This window comes from Castor canadensis, chromosome 6 (assembly GCF_047511655.1).
Source record: "Castor canadensis chromosome 6, mCasCan1.hap1v2, whole genome shotgun sequence".
Classification (NCBI taxonomy): Eukaryota; Metazoa; Chordata; class Mammalia; order Rodentia; family Castoridae; genus Castor; species Castor canadensis.
The window spans coordinates 141,799,259-141,822,790 of NC_133391.1; the positions used below are offsets into that span (position 1 = coordinate 141,799,259).

General features: G+C 35.8%; 1 protein-coding gene across 2 annotated transcripts in view; it reads right to left on the reverse strand.

Annotated features, from left to right (window-relative positions):
* The window catches only part of C7 (complement C7), a 62,109-nt gene that overhangs the window by 23,640 nt on the left and 14,937 nt on the right, over nucleotides 1-23,532 (reverse strand). The window contains exons 6-13 of one of the 2 annotated variants that reach the window (XM_074077549.1): nucleotides 22,762-22,900; nucleotides 16,385-16,555; nucleotides 14,938-15,181; nucleotides 12,766-12,876; nucleotides 7,719-7,885; nucleotides 4,618-4,846; nucleotides 2,432-2,603; nucleotides 384-471 (exon numbers count right to left, since the gene is read on the reverse strand). In XM_074077549.1, coding sequence (XP_073933650.1) covers nucleotides 384-471; nucleotides 2,432-2,603; nucleotides 4,618-4,846; nucleotides 7,719-7,885; nucleotides 12,766-12,876; nucleotides 14,938-15,181; nucleotides 16,385-16,555; nucleotides 22,762-22,900 — 1,321 coding nt within the window. The remainder of the gene's footprint in view (nucleotides 1-383; nucleotides 472-2,431; nucleotides 2,604-4,617; nucleotides 4,847-7,718; nucleotides 7,886-12,765; nucleotides 12,877-14,937; nucleotides 15,182-16,384; nucleotides 16,556-22,761; nucleotides 22,901-23,532) is intronic. The other variant, XM_074077550.1, reaches the window with a different exon arrangement.

A 23,532-nucleotide genomic window follows, 5' to 3' on the forward strand; every position in this document is an offset into this window, starting at 1 on the left:
TATCTCATCAGACACTAGCTAAATGTCTTATTTATTGACTTCTGAAATAAAACCAGTACTTCATCACAAGCCCACATTTATTTTTATAAAAAGATTTTTTTCAATGACAAGAATAAGGAAAGTTCTTCTAATTCGGTGGGTGGCCACACTGATTTCCCATACCGTAGAAAGCACACTGCCTTCTACAAAATTTGAATCCCCTTGGGCCAAAAAAGAAAAGTCACAATCTAAAACCTTTACCATGAGAACTAAAATACACATAATATTTGAATATTATTAATATTTTCATACTATTTCACCATGGAAGAAGGAATACATTATGGTCAAGTAAACATGTAGAATTTGGAATATTATAAATGTACAAAATATCTTTTATAACTAACTTGAAAAAATCCATCTTTCAAGGCAGGAGGTGATGAACAAAATTCTTTTGGAGTCAAAGACAATGGAAAGCAATGTGGTTCAAGTAATCTGAAAGAGAAATAAAAAGGTGATTGGTTCCACAGTTTAACAAATACTTTGTACTACATTGAATTTTTCTTTGCATCTGAAGGTATGTAAATAGAAAGCATAAGTATATTGATGTTATGTTTTTATCATTCTCAAAATCAAGTATGTGATCACATCCTGTGGTAGAAAACTCAAACATAAACTTAACCTACCAAAAGACAGTGATTTAAACAGCTATAAGATCAGTGGTATGAAAAACAAACAGCGAAAAAGAACAATAAAGTCTTTGGCAACACACCTACATTATATGGTTTCTAGAGTTCACCTGTCTCAACACCTACTTTTTCTCTTGCTGTTGAGTTTTGGTATTCCTTTAACACAGAATTAATTCTGTATTGAAAATAAAGTAATCAGAGTTGGTGATCCCAAGAGAGAGTGACACAAAATTATAATAACTACCTCTTCTCAAGCATTTACGATGTGACAAGCAGTTGTTTTGCACAAGTGCATTAGCTCAATTCATACTTATAGCAACACTATGAGACGAAGGCACAGATAGCTTGAATAACTTGTCCAAGGTTCTGAATAATAAATACCAGGGCTAGCTTCATGTCCAGGCAATTGGGCTCTTTCCACTTCTTATGAGGCAATAGGGAAGAATAGGGAGTCAAAGTGTCTACATTTTTTCTGAAATTTATATAGCTGGTATCATATTCTTGGATGAAAGGAAGTTTTCATAGGCTTAGGAAGGAATCCTCTCAGAATCTCATCCTCCCAAATTACGTGTCCCTTAGTCAAGCGATATTGGTCATTGTCAGATTACAAGGGATAGAAGACCAAGGAGCAAGGCACCCCTCTCTCTAACCTTCTACCACATACCCAAGCACCTTGCATCTTTTCCTCACATGACCTTCAAGTTATCCTACTGAACTTTCTGCCAAGCTTCTAATATGAAGTGGTTAATAAGTACAATGTAAGACAATGGGACATAGCATAAATATTTCTGACCCAGAGTATGATTTGACCAACTAAGCACTTTTTGATAGCTTTTGTAAGGTCCTTGCAAATGTGAAATTAGTGCCAGATGGCCACCGGGCCAGTCAGTCACAATATTATACATCTCAAGCATCTGACTTTGTGCTTAACCTAGAGAATAAGTAAATAAGAGAAAGTAGTATATTTTTAAAGTTATTACATTATATACATTTCTCAAAATGCTTACTATGGTGTTAGGCATTGTACTAATCTAATCACTTTGTGTGCTTAACCTCACTTATTTCTTTCAATGTCTTATAACTGACATCTTATTATTATTATTCTACTTCTATTATACTACTTTTAGGAGTATGGCAAGGAACTTGCCCAAGATCACACAGCAAGAAGGTGGCAGACCTGCTTGATGCCAAAGCTGCTTCTCAGATGCCCTCAGCTGAGCTACTCTTAGTTATCCATCCCTGGGTAACACTGGTGTCAGGAAAAACAGAAGCACAGAAGAACAAGTTGGCTACCATGTGTCTCCTTCCTTTGCTGGCTCCAGTGGTAAGGGCAAAGCAGTCACTGAATATGACATGATTGTAAAAGTAGAACTGTTTTTCTTTTGGGTGGAGGGAACAACAGGTGGAGGAAAGAAAAGAGGGAGGCAGAGTGTGAGTATTATTATAGTACATTATTTTTATATATGTATGAAAATAGCACAATGAAAGCCACCAAAAACTGTTAAATAGGAAGGCAGAGGAGGAAGGGCAGTTAAGAAAGGGTAATACAGAAGGGGTAAATGTGATCAAAGAGCATTATATGAATGTCGTAAATATCACCCTTTATTCAATTAATTTATACAAATAAAAACTTTTAAGTAAATAAAAATAAATTGGATCAAAAAAATCAACATTTAATTTATAGATCGTTCTATAGCAGCCATAATGTACTCCATGCTTATTGCAAAGGGCACTGTGCTCTATCTAAGAGCTCTAGTCTTCATTACCGCAAATGCTCCAGCTCCTCATCATCACATTGCCTGCTTTCCGTTTTTTCTCCAACGCAGGCCTTTCCTCCCCCACTGGGAGGTGGGTTATTACACTCTCGGCTCCTTGTTTTCTTCCCCTGAACACAAGGACCCCAAGAGGACCAGCAACTCCAACTTCCATCAAACCCTCCTATAAGATAAGAGAAAGGGTCTTCAGTAAATTCTAGGACGGAAGACTTCAGAGATTAGAGTTTACAGGGAAGGAACAGACAATTCTGGGAACTGATTGCCTTTACTCTGTTTACTGAAGTTTTCTTCAACAGCCAGAACGGCTCTACTCCCTAACTTGGAATGTCAGTATTAAGGCTGCATGAGTGAAATTCTTGCAATACTATCTTAAATGTGTTGATTATTTTACAACTGTTTCAAAGCACATTCATGTACACTGTATAAGTTATTTATTTCCCATGACAATGAACCAATGTGAGCAGGAGGTATTACCAGTTCCACTTAATAGATTTTTGTCTTAGAATCTAAGACAAAGTGGTTAAATGCCATGCTCAGTGATGTAATGGCAAGAGCCAAGGACAACTCTGTCTGCTGTATGAATTCAGACTCTTTCCTCAACGCACAGTCTCTCAGTAAGGCAACTGGTTCCTATAGCTAAAGCATTGTCTTGGCATGAAGGCAACATAAACTACTGGGTCCTCTCAGTCTTCAAATCTCAGGCATCCCAGACTGGCACCATACAAAATGAAGAAATGCGTAAGTAGAAGAACTGCTTTACCTCCTTTCAGTTTTACCTCCATTCAACATGCTCCTTCAATGTACTCATCGACCCTGGCCACTTTCTACCTCAGAACCTATTTAAGATTCACAGTTCTGTTATTTTCCCTGATCCTATACCTTGCAGAAGGCAGAGGGAACTTGTATCATATTCTAAGAGCCTTGCTTTCCTAGTAAGGCAGTGACCTCAGTAATCAGTCTCCCAAAGCATTGTACCTGTCAGTACATGGGTATAGTTACTGCTCCTTGAGTACTTCTGCTGTACGTGACCACATTCCTCTTTCTTTCACTCCATATCCACTGCTCAGTGTCACACATACTAAAACTAAAATTTGCACATTTCCCAAGACTTTCCTTACATTTACACAATTAGAACTGATTAATAAAGTAGTACCCTAAGTATATTAGTCAGGGGTAATAACAGTTTAATATGCTGTGATTGCTACCCCAGTCCTACCAGCAGGGCTAGTGCTTCCATTTTAACAGACAACTGGAAATGCAAGCATATGCATTGGATTGCTTACATTGGTTCACTGTCATGAGAAGTAAATAACTTATATAATGTACATGAATGTACTTTGAAACAGTTATCAAATAATCAACATATTTAAGATAGTATTGCAAGAATTTCACTAACATATGTAATGCAAAGATGTAAATCCAAAGCATGAATCACAGCGATAGAATTTCAATGTACTAGAACAGGCCAAAAGCAGAAATTTGGGGCAAGGATAGTTATCTATCTATAAGCAATCATCATTCAGTAATGTATTTATTCATTGAGCAAACATTTATTTAGTGACCTTTATGAATCAAGCCATATGTTGGGCTCTGGGAATAAAAACAGGAATCAAATAGCCCTGACCTTAAAGAGTGAGCTTTCTAGAGGAGACATATAAGTACATGTAAGCATAAGCACAAATATGTATACATTGTAGTCATACATTGTCTACTCATAAAGTCAACTACACATAGCTCGGTACTTGACACATCGTGTGTACTGTTGAGCACACGACATATGTTCAACAAATGTTTATGAATGGTTATGGTATGTAATGCAAAATAGTCAAAATGTTTCAGAGATCTTGCTGTCTTAAAGGGGATACAAACACAAGCTCCATAAACCTCTGTTATAACAAAAACTTATTGAGGTAAATATGAAAAGATGGAAGATATTTAAACCAAATTTTATTCTAACAGAGAATGGGGAACGGAAGCCACAGTGGAGGTATTAATTCAGATGTGTAAAAAGAAAGACAGCAAGAAGACTTAACTGTAGTAGAGATAATATGAAGATGGAAAAGGGAAAGAAATTTTAAGTTCAAATGAAACTTTATTCCTTCACTGGCAAAGTAGCACATTTCAGGGGCCAGGCCCCAATGTGTCCATCATGACTTAAGAAAATTCAGCACACTGACCTGCTTGGTTCCCTACAAGGACTCCTTGCTCACATGCAACACCAAATGTGTACGGTTTGCAATGGCACTGACACTGAGTCCTCCCAACAGTGGCCACGCCACCGTTTTGGCAAGGCCGGCAATGGCAGGGGTCAAATTCATCCAGATACTCCTCAAGAGCCCGTTTCAGGTACAATCTTTTCACAGAGGCACAAGGTACTTCCTTTACCAGCTCATATAAAGGTGTCAGCTACACAAGTAAAGAAAAACGTGGTAGTGCTCAGAGAGTTAGATGAGAATGTTTCTTTTCACATGTAGGCACAATTCCCATTGGAACAAAATCAAAAGCCACTCTTATGTTTATTACAGTACCCCGCACCCAGTCCATGATGGGGATTGTCCCAGGACCCCTCCCAAGTGGAAGCCAGAAGTCACAGTACCAAATCCTATATATAATATGGCTTTTTTTCTCTCTATATATATATATTAAAAAGTTTTATTTATGAATTAGGCACAGTAAGAGATTAAAATCAATAATAATAAAACAAAGCAATTATAATAAATAGGACAACTATAATAAAAGTTATTTTAAACTTATGAATTATTTATTTCTGGAATTTTCCATTCAATATTTTCAGCCACAGTTGATCTGAAACTGTAGATAAGAGGGTACCAATGTACAATTGTTTCTTGGTTGAATAAAAAAAGAAAGCAATTCACTGTCTTTGTAACAAAATCAACAAAGACCTAGGGAAAATTAGATAGAGGAGGAATATTTTTCCTATCTTGTGTACATGAATAAAATTAAAAAGCAACAAAAAACCCACAACATTTGTTTTTTTAGTTAATGGAAGATTATTTTGAAGATAATATCATCCTTGTGGAGGACAGAAGAAAAAAGGAAATGCACTTAAATTACACAAAGAAGCAAGTGCTTTTAAACTCAGAATAAATTTTCTGACTCTGAGAGAGTTAACATATTTTCAGTGGAGACCCTGGACTCTGTCCTGGAGAAATTTAACACAGGCAGATATTATTACTCTATGCTGGATATTTCAGAAGAAAAGCAACCTTGAAATCACAGATGTGCTCTCCCAGGAGCAAATAGAAGACTCTGTTTCGTAACATTGCCAATTTCTGCAGTGTACTGTCATCAAGGCCAATTTCAGGCTGCCACCATAATGTCACTAAGCACAGAACTGGAAAGAGACATGCATCATCCACTCTTGGGAGCCAGCCCCTTCTGAGTAGGTTGGCCATAAATTGTCTATCCTTTTCTGATGTTTTCTTGCCCAGCTAATAAATTGGCATTATGGTAGTTTACAGTCCTGTTTAAGAAAGTATATAATTGAGTCTATGAAGGAAGCTTTGTTTCCTCCCTATCAACAATTTTGGATTTCTAGAGAATGTAGGCCATTTTGAATCTTAATGATAGCACCTTAAGATAAGAATTTCCAGGAATGTCCCTTGTGGTGCTTCATGGCTGTAATCCCAGGACTTGGAGGCTGACACAGGAGGATCATGACATCCAGGCCAGCCTGAGCTACATAGTAAGACCATTTTTCAAACAACACCAACAAGGCTGTTGTTGTAGGATTACATGCTTGTAATCCAGCTATTTGCCAACATAGGCAAATAGTTTGTAAGATCCCCCATTTCCAAGATAAACAGAGAAAAATGGACTACAGATGTAGCTCAAGCAGTAGAGCATCTCCTTTGCAAGCGCAAAGCCCTGTGTTCAAACACCAGCCCACCAAAAAAAAAAGTTTCCAGGAAAAACTCAGCCTCCATTCATGCTTATATGGATTCAAGTGCAGTGCAATGGTAAGAGGGTACTTGATAAGCTAGTTCAGTTTTGTTTTGGTTTGGGTTTTGGGTTTTCAGTATATAAAATGCAAATAAGTCTCTTAATTGTTAAAGTTAGGCTTTGCCAGGGACACTGTTCAACTCCCGTGCAGGGAATAGATCATAAAATCAGTTCTGCTATAACGTTTGTTTTGAAAATGTAGATTTGTCTCATGGAGATTGACATATTAGGGAACAACATGAGCATATCACAAATTTTGCATTTTCTTATGTAAAATTTATCTACAAGAAACACATGCTGACCATAGAAAACTTCATGAAGCCAAACCAATCCACACAGGAAGACACAAAAACACATGCACATACATGCCTCAAAGATCTACTTCAGTTCACTGCTTATTTTATAAACTACACCAATCCATCTGGTGTTACAACTATCCATCAGATTTCTGATCCCTTCCACTTCATGTTAACTCACTAGCTGTAACCCTTTCAGCATCCAGCAAGCTTCAGGCCTTTTTCTAGACAATATGCCACATTTATTTTCCCATGAATGCATTTCTTATAATTTAACATGAATAAAACCATGCTACTGTTTTTATCAGTCTACCTTTTTGCAAATAAGCATCACAACTGTCTTTTCTTTCTTCTTCTTTTTTTTTTTTTTTTTAGTTGTTGTTATTTGAGACACAAACTCACTGTGAAACTTAACCGGCCTTAAACTTCCCATGTAGCTCAGGCTGGCCTTGAGCTTGTTATCCTCCTATCTCTGCCTTGCAAATACTGAAATTACAGGTATGCCCCATCACACCTGGAGCAGCTGATGTTTTTGAATGTTGTCTCTCAAACCCCGTTTTTCCATAAGCCCTTTCATCTTTGTTGTGTCATTTTGCATAGCTCATTGTTTGTTTTATTCATCTCCCATCACCCTTTCCCTTCCCCCTCCTCCTCTCACTGGTGATCTGACAGATGTAACAACAGAAAAGTCTAAATGCCTTCCTCTTGTAAAAATCTGTAACTTTTCTGAATTAGTAACCAAAGAAAATGCAATTAAATTTAGGTCACAAGTTAAAAATGCATTAATTCTTCATTAGTTCTCCTGGGATTTATAAGACAAGTGAAATGTGTACATACTCAATAATGCACGTCCTGTTTCGTACTATTATGTATGCATTCATTTTACTATAAAAAATATAAATGGGATTCAGAAAATGCTAATTATAGCCAGCTCTGTTTAACCACCTTGATTTAATCACATTTTCCCAATGAAAATAAACATGACTGCTTCCTACTGCTTTAAACAGAGCATCACATACCTTTTGTTTTATGACTTGAGGAAGATTAGTCACAGAGTCTGCCCAAGCAGAATATCGCCTTTTGTTTCCAGCAGGATTGTCCAGCTCTAGGAAACTAAGCCCAGCTATGAAGCCCGATCCCCCTCCTCTGACCCATGGGTCTCCTCGTATCACATTGCTCTGGGTTCCTACACAGGAGAAAATAAGTAAAATAAGTCAGAGTGCACAAATAAAATGAAAATGAGAATATAAAAGTGAAGTCTGTCCTGTATTTTTAAAACTCCATCAAATAGTATGGCATTTTGAGAAAAGCAAAGTCATGGAGACAGTAAAAGGATGAGTGGTGATGGGTTGGGGGGAGGGGTATGAAGGGGCAGAGCACAGAGGATTTTTAGGGCACTGAAACTATTCTGTAGAACACTGCAATGGTAGATATTTGTTAAAACCTGTATAATGTGCAACACTACAAGCAAATCCCAATGTAAACTGGGGTTGAGTGATATAGGTTAATCAATTTTAATAAATGTTCCACTCTGGTGGGGATATGGATAGTGAAGGATGCTTTGTATGTATGAAGGAGGCAGGGAGCATATGGCAAATCTCTGTATTTTTCTCTCAATTGTGCTATGAACCTAAAAAAACCACTTCTAAAAAGTAAGATTCTTGGTGTAATACAAGTATCACATTTTGCAGAAGGTCCTCCTTACAAGATACATGCATAATTTAAAGATGAAGTATCATGATGTCTGAAATTTACTTTTAAATGGTTTAGCAAATACTATATAAGCATTTCATCTTTTTTTTTTTTTTTGTGGTACTGGGGTTTGAACTCAGGGCCTACACCTTGATTCACTCCACCATCCCTTTTTTGTGATGGGTTTTCTTGAGATGGGTCTCACAAACTATTTGCCCAGGCTAGCTTCAAACCCCGATTCGATTCTCCTGATCTCTGCCTCCCAAGTGTGAGCCACTGGCACTGGGCTGTAAGTACTTTAAGTATATGATATTTGTATATTGCTATATAATCAGTCAATATTAAAAAAGTTATATGTAGATACATATAGCAAAATATCAAAATAATAGTTGTTATATATAGGAGATGGGTATATAGTTATTAATTACTATGTTCTTCCAGCTTTTCTGTAAGTTTGAAAATTTTTGTAATAAAATATTGGAGAGAAAACAGTCTTGTATCTGGTATATGAATAAAACAAAACCAAAAAAAGAGCTATTAATTAACAGGAATACATTACCTGACACATGAAAAGTGTTCTGAAAGTTTAATGCTAATTGAATTCTTTTTTCCATTTTTTGTGCCTAATAATTTCAGAAATATTTTTATCTCCATTTATAATTGGTTCTTACACAGGTCATGACTAGAAATTCCTAATCTTACAGATCAAATTTTGAGTGATTTCCATTTCCTGTCTTGTAACTGTTCAAATTTTTCAATTTCACAAAATGAGCACATTGCATTTTTATAATGAGAAATTATGAAAGCTTGACATTTTTAATAAATTACCTGAGTGGTTTCTTGTCTTCATTGTTAGTTATGTTTTTGATATGCAAATAGTCACCCTTTTAATGCAGTGTACCACACAGACCAGGCCCTGAGCTAATGAATCACAACCATATGGTTTGCCTGCAGATTTCTGAGCCCCAACCAAGACCTAAGCAAGAACATGTGAGAAAATAAGCCAGGAATCAACATTTTAACAGGCTTCCCCAGGTGATCCTCATGCATACTAAAGTTGGAGAAACATTGCCTTAACTGGCATACCTATCGAAAAACTACAGATTCTAAGAAATCAGTGTATATGTTATTTTTAAGCCTGTAGCCTCCCTCTCCACACTCCAATGAGTCCTCTGCTTGAGCTAACCCTTTTCCTCTAGATAAGGAAATGCAGCAGTGAAGAGCCCAGATTGTGAAGTCAGATTTCATACATTTGCATCTCATGTCTGATGCTTACTAGCTGGATCTTGGGCAACCTCGTTGTGCCTTAGTGTCCCTGTCTGTAAAATGGGAATAGAGTAATACATGACTCTTACGTAGGAGGAGCATATTGGCTAGTTTTTGTAAATCACTTAGAATTGTACTGGACACGTGGTAAGTGCTACGTGTATATTAAACACAAAATAAAACAAGTGAGCAGCTTTGAATTGCAAAAACAGCAGACTACTGTTGTCAAATTTCTATTTCCAATTCCTGTGTCCAAAATATTATTTTCCCTTTAATTCAAAAGTTTCTTCTCCTTTGTCATGTCAATTTCATGATGATCAGGACTTTCTCTGGTATGTTCATTGTTACATCCTGGGTGCCAGAATAATTCATGGCACAAACTGTAGACTCCATAAGTAGTTGATGAAGGAAGTAAGTGAATGGATACATAAACCTGGCTTTACTACTCTGATTTCCTCCATCTTGCAGTCATCTACAATATCCCAAGAATGCCTGCTTCCCCACTGACCACCGTGGCACCTACATCAGTCTTCACCCCAGTTTCTGCTATCACTCTAAGAGGACTTAAACTCTAATAATGCCCAGTTCATGACCTTGCCCGAGTACACTAAAGTCTCATTTCCATTCTTACCATGCAACAAAATCTCTTCCTTTTATGGCAAGTAAATCAAATGCAACAAACATTTTTCAGTCATTATCTTACTTGACTTCTTTGTAGCATTTCACTATTGACTTCTCTCCTTCATTACATTCCATCTCCTCTGTTTCTTACCTTAACAGACGATCCCTTCTCCACCTCTCTTCTTTCTCTACAATTTTTTCTATATAACCTTTCACTTAATTATTCCACATATTAAATCTTTTCATGCCACCCAATTGCCATCGGAATGAAATCCAAACTCTGTAACATGGTACCTGGAGTCTAGATCGGCTAACCTTTCCAGTTTCCACTTCAATCACACAAAGATTAACATAATACCTTCCTTACCCTCACTCAGCAAAAGCCTTAAATGCACCAAGTGTTCTTTTCACAGAATATAACTAAACTTTCTACTGATATTTTCACTTTTGTGCACTAAAGGAAGGTGGTAATACACTAAGAAGGTATTCACAATACAAAAGAGAGTTTAAAAAAACAGCATGGTACTGGCACAAAAACAGACATGAAGACCAGCGGAACAGAACAGAGGACCCAGATATGAAGCCACACAACTATAACCAACTTGTCTTTGACAAAGGAGCCAAAAATATACGATGGAGAAAAGACAGTTTCTTCAACAAATGTTGCTGGGAAAAGTGGTTATCTGCCTGCAAAAAACTGAAACTAGATCCATGTCTATCACCCTGTACTAGTATCAACTCCAAATGGATCAAGGACCTTAATATCAGACCCTAAGCTCTGAAGTTAGTACAGGAAGGAGCAGGAAACACTCTGGAACTAATAAGTATAGGCAAGGACTTCCTCAATAGAACCTCAGCAGCTCATCAACTAAGAGAAAGGATGGACAAATGGGACTTCATAAAATTAAAAATCTTCTGCACAGCAAAAGAAATGGTCTCTAAACTGAAGAGAGCACTCACAGAGTGGGAGAAAATATTTGCCAACTATACATCAGACAAAGGACTGATAACCACAATATACAGGGAACTTAAGAAACTGAACTCTCCTAAAATCAATGAACCAATTAAGAAATGGGCAACTGAACCAAACAGAACTTTCTCAAAAGAAGAAATTCAAATGGCCAAAAAAGCACATGAAAAAATGCTCACCATCTCTAGCCATAAAGGAAATGCAAGTCAAAACCACACTAAGACTCCATCTCACCCTTTAGAATAGCCATCATCAAAAACACCACCACCAACATGTGTTGGCAAGGATGTGGAGAAAAAGGAACCCTAATCCACTGCTGGTGGGAATGCAAGCCGGTGCAACCACTCTGGAAAAAAATGTGGAGGCTTCTTAAAAATCTAAACATATGCCATATGATCTAGTAATCCCACTCCTGGGGATATACCCAAAAGACTGTGACACAGGTTACTCCAGAGGCACCTGCACACCCATGTTTATTGCAGCACTATTCACAATAGCCAAGTTATGGAAACAGCCAAGATGCCCCACTACTGACGAATGGATTAAGAAAATGTGGTACTTGTACACAATGGAATTCTACTCAGCCATGAAGGAGAATGAAATCTTATCATTCGCAAGTAAATGGATGGAACTGGAGAACATCATTCTGAGTGAGGTTATCCAGGCTCAGAAGACCAAAAATCGTATGTTCTCCCTCATATGTGAACTTTAGATCTAGGGCAAATACAGCAATGTGATTGGACTTGGATCACATGACAAGGGGAGAGCACATAAGGGAGATATAGGAATAGGTAGAAAACCCAAAACATGAAAGCGGTCGATGTCCCCACTCCAGAGGAACTAATACAGAAACCTTAAAGCGAAAGAAGTTAACATGAGAAGGGGATCAGGAACCAGTGTAAAGATCAGTTAGAGATGAATCAACTTGGGTTGTAACACATTTGTACATGGAAGCAATGCTAGGAATCTCTCTGTATAGCTATCCTTATCTCAACTAGCAAAAACGCTTTGTCTTCCTTATTATGCTTGTGGCTTTTCTTCAACAAAATTAGAGATAAGAGCAGAACAGGTTCTGCCTGGAGGCAAGGGTGAAAAGGGGGATGGGGGGAGAGGGAGGCAGGGGGAAGAAATGACACAATATATGCACATGTGAATAAATGACTAATAAAAAAAAGAGAGAGAGAGAGAGTTGAACTCCCCAACCTGCAGGATTCTTACTGTAATGACATATGAGAGAACAGAGACAAAAATATAAAATAAGTCAAGTGCAGTGATGCCCACTTGTACATCCAGCTACTTGATAGACTGAGGCAAAAGGACAGATTGAGCCCTGGGGTTCAAGGTCAGCCTGGGCAACTTTGGGAGATACTTTCTCAAAAACCAAGCCAAAACATAAAACTAGATAAAACACACAAAGCAGAACACTTGCTAACACTTTGAAAGCTCCTAGAGACCAAGAATTCACCATAAGTGAGATAGAGATTACTCTTGTAATGCAGATTGCTCTTCTAATTTACCTGAGTCAGACTTTAAAGCATCTTCCAGTTCCTTGCATTTGTGCTCTGATGATGTGAAGAGAAAATGGAAATCTGAAGCAGTACATTGCTTCTCCTCTACCGAACCAAAATCTGGAAGGGAAAATGCAGAGAGGTAGTGTTTAATTTTTGAAATCACTGAAGACCTCCTTTGGGATGCAGCCAGTTTTGAGGGTGGGGTGCTATTGTAGCTGTTTAAAGAAGAGTGACACAATATGTAAATTATCAAGTGCTCTAAAAGGTCAAAGTTCAGAAAAAAAGACTTTTAGCTTTTATTATGTTCTACCTATTAGCTTTGGCCAGAGAGGGGAGAAGGCAGGAGTGATTTCCACATGAAACATTAGAGGGAGTAGAAATCAAAAGAATATCTTTTACCCATTAGGTCAGCTTCTTAGACTGAAATAAATAGAATTGATTAATTAAAATTAGAATCCTGCTTTTGGAATCTCCAAGTAGGTGGGCTGGAAGCCACCATACTTTTATATTTATCAATTCTATCCTAATTAATTCCTAAAACCTAGTCCTACTGACTCAGTCTTTCCATCATTAACATCTGTAGTTCCTAACATCTCCTTCCCATGACACATAACCTTAGAAAATGGTAATTTCTCATTACCTAATAGGTGCTTGTCAGTGCATTTTCTTAAATAAGATAGAATAAAGAATGGTATACTCAGTGACAGAAAGTGTGCCTAGCATGCACAAGACCATGGGCTCAATCTCCAGCACTGTAAAAAATAAAAAACAAAGTATAAAAATATATTTTCTCATGTAATTTTGTAACTATATTAGAATAGCATCAATATTTCCTAAGAACAATTAGGGGCATAAGTAATATCCCAGATGTTCTGATTATATTTAAATTAGAACTTTAGGAAAAACATGAAGTGCTCAATAGTAAAATTTTTACTCAAAAAATAATTTTTTCCAATTTGAGTTTTTTAAAAATATTTTCCATTTGTTTTAAATAGTATTAAAATGCGGGCAAGGGAATGAAACTGAGTTTAGAACAAACCATGTGCTAGATTAATTTTTTGAAGAAATAATGCCTGTCTTTGCTACAAAAACCTGTGTTTATGCACTGATTTTCAATCTGTGAAATTAAAAAAAGTTCAAATTCTAGTTAAATTTTATCTGGCAGAGAAATGCAAAAAAAAAAAAAAAAAAAGAACAATAACCCAATGTGGAAACAGAAAAATATTATAGTTCACCCTCAAGAAAAGCTGTAATACCTTTTTTGCATCTCATGCAAAGAAGTCTTACTCTTCTTCAAGGATTTAACAGACTCTTTGCTGAAGGGCAAGATCCTAAAGAGATGAGTTAGAATGAAGAAGGAAGTATGAGCACCAGCTACAGGACAAAGAAGAAGGAGAATAATGTTTGACTTGGTTATCAAGGTCCAAAAGGTCTTTGAGATATCCAATTGAACATCTGAACAGATGTGAAATCCACAAAGTATTGATATGATGGCATATTCTGATTCTAGCAAAAATCAGCAGCAACACAGCATAGGGAAAATATTCAGCTGACTGTGAAGAAAATAAGGACTGGATTTAAACACCTTCCTTACAACCTGTGGGCTTTGGAAGAGTCTCATGAGAGCACTGAGTATCTCCCAATCTTTGGGAAAGAGATCAGAGTGCCCTTCTCACTGGGTGACATTGAGGATTCGGGGTATCAATGTAACTCTCCAGTCCTGAGGAAGACAGCCAATAAATTTAATCATTTGTTACAAATATTAGATAATAAGAAAATTGATGATATCCAGAGCAGATATTTTTAAAGTAATTCTGAGTGATAAGAACAGAGATAAACAGAGTAAGTCTTTAAAATATTTTGATTTCTACCATATCAATAAACTCATTTAGTTTTCCTTAAGAAATATTATTTAATCTGAAAAATAGGAAAGATTACAAGGAATTTAAAAATCCAATAACCTTGGAGACAACCAATAATAATAATGGTTTAATTCAAGATATTATTCAAAAGTAGGCAGACATTTCTTAAGCCAGGTAATGAATTCTTGCAATTTTGGACTTCTTTGCCGTATAAATCTCTATAAAATTTTAAAGCTCAAGAATTTCAGTTACCTATGTGTTATTTCCCCCTTATAATTACTTGAACATTTTTAGATAAAATGTTTTAATGCTGTACCACTTTGTTTGATTTTTCCTGAGTCCACATAAAATAGAACTCTGTATTCTCCTCCTAAGGAACCAGACTGCAGATAATGTGTTCCATACTGGTCGATTAATCTTCGGTAGGCACTGTAGTCATATAGAGAAGGAAGATGGAGGAGTTCCTTCCAGAATGGTTCAGCAAGTTGTAAAAATTCTGGATTGTTGTTAATGAATTGAGCCACTTCAACCGCATTCTGAACAACCAACAATTTGTAACTCTGCAGAGAGAAGAGTAAAAGTAGATTTAGGTGAAAGACAAAAAGATAATGAAAATAGTTCTTTATCCCATTTCTGCATTAATCACCATCTCCCATCAACCTGACATTTTTTTTATGCATGATGAGGTGTTTCCATAGAACTTTGGAGTCCCAAATAAGAATAATGTCTGAGTGATACAATAGTAATTTCTTTCATATATCCACTCTAAAACCCCATAGTTGCTATGCCTTCGTCAACTAGAAAAATCAGAATCAATGTCATCAACTGTTAAACAGTCTTACAAATAATTATATAAAATAATTTGTCCCTAAGGTCCATCTTTTGACCATGACTTACAGGCAAGGTAACTGAATAATTTATCTCCCCTACCGGGATATTTATAAGTTAAACTACTATAATGGGTCTTTAAATACTTCCTAAGCATCTTTTAATGACACTCGTGACAGACCAACCTTACAACAAATCACCACAATGTGAACAATATAATATAGAAATGATAAATATATTGACAACTCATATTTCCACAATCAGTTCCTAGCTGTAAAACAAATAAAATCAGTATTCTTTATATATCTCTTGCATGATTTATTAGCCATACTACTAACTTTCAGAATAAGATGAAATGGGCAGATCGTAATTTAGTAAGTATATATCAATTATTGCAATCTATCTCAACTGGTCAGGTTTCCCAATATGAAAGTATTGGTATTTCAAAATAACAAAGAATTTTAGAATAAGTCAAATTACTCAAATGAAAATTCTGACATCTCAAAAGTAACAAATAAGGTGTTAAAATCTTTTAGCTTTCTGTATCTTCTAAAAAGACACTAGCATTAGCATTAGGAGGCACATATAAGCCTTCATTGGATTTTTTTGCACTGTATGTCACACTTAAAATAGTATCATTAATTCCGAGTGAGAAATGTAGTATACTTTAAAAACAGAAGAATTCAAGATACTATTTTTTAAGATTTTCTAATATGAAATGCTTCAGTGAGAAAACTAAAGTAGAAATATATTGTCAAAAAGAATTAACAAGTCAAAATTGTACCTTTAAAGAAATATATTGTATTATTTCTCAATATGAATACTTTTATCTTCATTTAAATAGGAAAGCTGATCCTTTGGTAAATGCACTAGTGTTAATGTTAGCGATAGTTAAACTAGTAAAATGTGAAAGTTAGCTGATGTTTCATACCAACCTTTTTCCTATAGCTTTCATTGATATTTGACGTATAACTGTGTGAAGAAGATGATGAAGATCTAAAGAAGGACTTGCTCCTACTAGATGATGTGTGTTCTGACGATGTGTGTTTTACATAGGACCAGCTACTGTTGTAAAATTCATAATTAAAATCATTATTTACTTTCACCTACAAAGAAAATGAAAAATTTTGCTATGATCAAATTATGGTCTTTCTTTTTTAAGTTTTAGCAAGGATTTATTTTAGTATAGCAGGATAATGTATGGCGGAGGCATGGAGTGGCTTAGAAAGTAAGAGAGAAACATTTCCTCTCCCCATGCAAGAAGCACAGCAAGGACTCCCAAATTAAGGTCCTGGATATACCCGAGACATTTTGTTATGGATCTTTTAATCTCTTCATACAATCTTCCTAGGAAGACAAAGATCTGCATTGACAGAATAAATCAGGCCTGTTTCGTATAAGGAGAGAGTTCATTCTATAAGTGTACAAACATATTCCATTTTTCTTCAGCATTTAGCCTACAAGTGAGCAAATTCACACAGCTACACAGACCTATAAAGCATTTGGCTGTTGATTTTCCATGTAATAGTAGGGAGCAGAAATACAAATAGGGGACATGAAGCAATTAGATCATTTAGACTTTGTTTTGGCATGTTCTATGTGATATGATACTGAATTTAAATTTCTAATTCTATATGACTTAATAAATGCTAATATTCAATTTTCTCCCCTGCTAAATAATAGAAGAAATGATATTCCAAAAGAATTTTAGAGCTTGGATAGTCACATGTAGCTAGTCAAGAAGTGACAGCTTCAACTTCCACAGAGAGACACTCATTCATTTACCCTTTATTTTACTTTACATGAAGTGTCAAAATGCAGTGCCCACAGAAAATAGTATAAACATTGGAAGCATCTAGTGGAAGGCATGCTGATGAAAAAGTGAGCACATACCCATCTAAATGGTGTGCCCTATAGTTGAATACTTCAGACAATCACACTATGTAGACACGGGTTCTAATATTGACAGAGTGGCCAACACTTTTTTTCAAGATAATCCTTATGTAAAACTCTCTTGATTTTTTGAAATTATAGGGAAAAAATTTTTCTAAAAATGTCAATCCCCATCAAAATAAAACAAAACATGCAAGATGACTCCCACTTTCATTATCTACTCTACATAAATATTCAAATTTGGAACTCTCCTTCCATAGCACTGGTGTTATTATATATCCATACACATCTGTGTTTGAGATCAAAGCATAAATAAGCACAGAGAAAACAGAAAAGATGGAAACGATATACTTTAACTAAAAGGAAAGAAAATGACATGATGCAGTCATCCTAAAGGATGCTGTGAAGACAAAAATATTCATGTTGTTGCAATAAATGAGAAAGGAGGTGTAAATGGTGAAATCATGTATAAGTATACACACATTCAAAAAAGAGACTAAAACAAATTAAACCAAAATGCCAGAATGCATTATATGATTTTACTCTATGTTGAAAATTATTGCATGAATACAAAAAACATGCAAGAAAATAAGAAAAGATGGATTTTAATAACTTTTATCAGAATGTCTTTTGTTTTGCAGTACTGGGGCTTGAATTCTCCTATTTCAGATCCACAATTCAAATACTTGATTCCTGATTTATGTAACTAAGCATTTTAGCTGCTTTAATTCAGTATTGCCTCACTCCCTATACATAGCTGCAGGAATCATCTTTTTTTAAGGTAGTGTGATCTGATTACCTCTCCCATAGTTAATACTCATCTTCCTCCAGCTTAGATCCTGGATTCTCTCAGACTGATTCATTTTTGAAATCACAAATTCGAACATCCAGCTTGCTGACATCTTTTGGTTTTTTGACTCTCACTGCATTTTTGCCATATCTATTATTTAATTTCATAGAGACATGCCCTTCAACTTATTCTCACTTCTCTCCCTATTGGTACTTTCTATTTTTCATTTCCTTTCTGTTTCAGCTTAAGCTGCATGGTTCTCCTCCCCATTGGGATCTTCTCCCTACAAATCTACCTTACCCATCTCAGTAGCCTGTATCTTTCTCAAGCCATTTCTCCTTTGTCAGAAGCCCTTTCATATCTCTGACTGTTCACTCTCCACCATCTTCAACCACTCTTTTCATCTGGGCTCCACAAGTCACCATCACTTCCTTTTGGGATGAATACAACAGGTTTCTTTCCTCAGGTCTGCCACCCTCCAGTCCATTCTCCATTCTTCAGAAGTAACACCCTAAGGCTAGGGATGTAGCTCAGTGATAGAGCACTTGCCTAGCATGCACTAGGCAGCAATGAACAAAGAGTGACATCATAGAATTCCCTTCTTAAACTCTCCACTGGCTCTTTTTGAATCCAAATTGCTTAACTGACTCAAAATGTCTCTTTTCTTTTCAACTTTCCTGATCCCTCATAACCTCATTTATTGCAATTCTTCACACTTAACTCTGCATATCAACCAGTCTGAACTTCTGTCGGTTACTCAGAAGTGTCCACCATCCCTCTTATTTATTTTCTCTCTTTCTCCTGTCTTTCATACTCATTATAAATAGAGCAGACATAAAGGTGTGTGAGAGTAGTGAAGATATTAATAGTACACACACAGAGGATAAAAACACATGGCTATATATCCTGCCAGTATAGTGTAGGAGTCAGACTCTCTTAGGGTCCAAATACCAATTCTGTCATCTATGCCTATGACCATGGGCCAGCTATCTTGAATTATTTTTGTCTGTTTGGTCATCTATGAAACAAGGTACATATGACAGTACCTGCCTCCTTTGATTATTACAGGATGAGCTATAATTCATTAGAATTGTTTAGAGCCAGACTGTTTTGGATTTTGGAATATTTGCATCTATATAATGAGATATGTTGGGGATGGGACATGTCTGAACACAAAATATATTGTGTTTCTCATACATCTTACACACATAACCTAAAGGTAATTTTATATAGTATTTCAAATATTTTTATGTACGAAATAAAGTTTCATGGTACGGAACTTAACATTTGTGGCTTCATGTCAGTGCTCCAAAATTTTCAATGTTTGAAGCATTTTGAACTTAACATTTTCAGATTAGGGATATTCAACTTGTATAAGGAAAAAGACACATGTGCAGCTCTTTCAACAGTGCTTAGTATATAAGTACATGTGCATGTGAGCTATTTAAATTATTCCTAAAGAGTAGATTTAAAAATCTCAGGTATCTAGTCTTCATATCAGTAGAGAAAGTAGGGTACAGGAAAAAATAATATTAATTAAAATTAATTAATTAAGCTAATTTAAATTGTCCTTTTATTATTCATTTGATGTACATCTAGGATCTCTGTCCAAAAATATCATGAAGTACATTCACCACCAAATTACAGGAGAATTGGGCTGGGGTTGTAACTCAAGTGATAGAGCATCTGCCTAGCAAGTGCAAGACCCTGAGCTGAAACCACAGTACTGAAAAAAAAAATCTTATATATATAAGAATTCATGAAGTTTATCCAACCTGGTCTTTAACTCACTCCCATCAGCAACTCATCACATGCTAAGAATGAATATAACACTCTCAGTCATCTCCCAGGCTAAAGGAGCAGAAAAATGCTTAAGTGTGAAAAGAATGAGTATGTACAAAGTATGCATGACAGAGTAAGAGGTGAATTCAAGAAGAAACCAAGTTCACCCTAGAAAAAACATAATCCTGGTCATCAACACAGAGATTATTAGTAAGATTGATTCATTGTCATGCATATTTACTAATATTGATATTTCAATAAGCTAAACCTCATCTTCCACCTTGCAAAGAACTGACCACCCGGTGGACCCTGAATCAACTTATTTGAATTATCCACACAGAACATTCCCCATCTCCATATCACATCTGGGTTGAGCACTTGGGTGATTAACTCTCTGCCTATTGCTCCCACCTCACTTCCCTCAGGCTAGATCTTCAAAACATTGCCATTCTTCACTCAATAACAGGCTATAATTTCCCTCTGCTTCTGACAAACACCTTCACATCGGTGACTGGAAAGACATTTCAGATGTCAATCCAAAAGCAAGCCCTACTGGAGAAAATGAATGCTAGGATCATGCTGTTATTAACTTATTCTCTTTTTCAGAAGCTTCAGACTTCCAGTATGTCTACCTTCAACTAAGTTGGAAACATTCTTCTTTATTATTTCATCTGCTCTGTTACTTTCTAAATTTGACCCTTTAGAAAATTTACATGTAATCCTTCCTTTGCAATTATGAAAGAATTAGCAATATATCCTCCCAGGAATAGAAGAAGAAAAATAATTATGTACATACACCTAACTCACATTCTCCCTTTAGCTTAAGGTTAAATTACAATACATATTATTCACCATGCAGAATTTAGACTTGAAAAAGAAATTAACTGCAATATATGAGTAGAGTAAAATGTGATAGAAAAATAAAGGGCTGTGAAATCTAACAGTGGATCCAACTGTACCACTTCCTAACTTGATGATGTAGAATTAATTGGCTAAAATTCTCTGAACCTCAAGTTCTATGTTTATAAAATAGAAAAATGCTACTTACCTTCTAAGGATATTGTAAGAATTAAACCTATCGCAATTGGCTATAACACAGCAGATGCCACAGTAGATATTCAAAAACCTGGTAGCTACAGTTACTTTTTAGATCAGTTTTACATTTCATTTTCATGATTCAATAGCTCTTAAGTGTAACTGATTCTACTAAGTTGGATGGTGGCTTTGCTATTTATAAACAAAGCTACTTTCTGTGGAGGCCTAATCTAAGTAAGCAAAAGACATTTCTATTTCTATCTGAATATCCTAGTAGTTTGAACTTACAAATTTGAGAATAATAAGCAAGGACAGTTGAACTGGAATTGTGAGGAGTTATTGGTTAAAAAGAGAAAAGGGAATGAGAAAGGGGATCTTGGAAGAGGAAGACAAGAAAAAGGCTAAAACAAAACAAGACCAGAAACATTACACTGTTGAGGGTGTAGAAGGTGTTTTAAGATGAAGGGTGCCAATTTGGATGGCCAGAATGTGTATGGAATACTGTAATTGAAAGTCTTTCTTCCATCCCCCAAAATCCTCAGGAAAGACTCCTAAAGCCACAATTATTTTGTATGAGTTAATATCAAGCAACAGGATGTGTTTAGGTTCTTATGACAGAAAGAGAATTTGAGAACACAAGCCTGGAGCCAAAGGAGACCTTGAAATCATAAGCAAAGTTATAAAGTTAGGCAAGAATATGGAGACAAGGTCATTCTTGCACACTGCTGGTGGGAGTATAAGTTAATGCAGCCACTTTGGAAACTTTACTTAGTAAAGTTTAGTATGTACGCATGCTAGAAAGCAGCAATTTGAGTTGCAGGTCTATGCCCTAAAGAAACTTTAACTCATTTGTGTGGGACTCATGCATAGAAATGTATGAAGCATTTTCACAAGAAAAAATTGGAAACAGCAATAAATATACCATTTTCATTATCATGAATAAATCTCAAAACTTTAATTTTGACTAAGAGAGGGGTTAGTCTGATTAAAATACAATATATGCATATGCAAAATACCATGGTGAAACCACTTTGAACAATTAATATACACTTAAAAAATGAAGGACAGGAATATAAAACAAGTCCTGTTCAGAGAGTAGGTAGCAGTGGGAAGGGAGAGAGTGAAGGAGGATGAATATGATCAATGTACTTTGTATACTTACGAAAGTACAAAATGAAACCTGTTGAAATTGTTTTACAAATAGGGGAGGGGGTAAGAGGGAGATTGATAGGGGATGAATCTAATCAATGTACAGTGTAAGGCTATTTACAATTGTCACAATGAATCTTATCTGTACAACAAATATAGTCCTTTTTTTCTATTTTTTTTATTGTTGTGATGTGGGTACATGACAGCATTTTAAAAAATTCTTACAATATATCATAGATGAATTCACCCTTTCCATCATTCTCCTTTATCCCCTCTCCCCCCATTCCTGGAATCATTTCAACAGGTCTTGTTTTTCCATTTACACACATGTGTACACAGTATTTGCACCATATTTTTAAAAAATTAGCTTGGACTGAAATGCTGACTGAAGTGGCAGGACACTTGCTTTGCAAGCACAAAGCTCTGAGCTCAAACCCTGACCCACCAAAATAAACAAAAAACAACAACAACAAACCCATCAGCTTGGATTACATTGGTTAAAAGTATCATTGCTTTATACCCAAGAACTGAAGAAGGTGCATTCTTTTTAAACACACATAAAACATTTCTTAAAACTGACCACATATTAGTAAATAAATTCTCAACAAATACAAAACTTTAATACACAAATTAGAAATCAATTAAATTGATGCAATTGGGTACCTGGAATGTATAGGAGAGGATATTTCCACTCAGTCTGTAGAAATCTTTTCCATCTCCACTGAACACTTTTCTGCATTGACCACCAAAACTTTTGGTGTTGATAACTTTGTTCGTAAACTGGTCAGTGAGTGCATTGTAACTGTTAGAAGAAAGAAGAGAAGGTGGAAGGAGGAGGAGGAAGAAGAGGGGAAAAAGAAAGGTGGTTTAAAAGAAGAAACACTACTTGCTGAAAAACATTAAGAGATTCTAGAAATTCTTAAAATACTTTACAATTAAGCACTTCTTTGAGAGAGAACAAATAAAGAGAACAGCACCCTAATGCACACCATACATCATCCAACTTCCCCAGCTTGGTGCAATAGCTAACACTAATAGCTAGGGAAATGCAATATCCATTCAGCCTAAGAATGTATTAGGGAAATGTGCAGGCCTGTTGTATCTATAGCAACAGCTGGTTTTGAATTGAATCCATAGATAAAACCAATACAATTAAGGTTACTCTGGAGGAGAGAGAGCTTTCTACAATGAATTTTCAACTGATTGTTTCTTATTATGCACAATACTCCTTGAAGTAACTTTACCGTGCTTCTCTGTTAAAATTTTTTAAATATTATAGGCAAATCACATCCGTGACTTTAAATAAACTACTTTGGAAAGCAACACCCTAAAATTGATTTAATTCTAAACTAAAACCTTAACTTAAGTAACACAACTTCTAAAATTTCCTCAGAATTCCTTTTAAAAGGAAATGGGGTTTTTTCAATCTCTCTA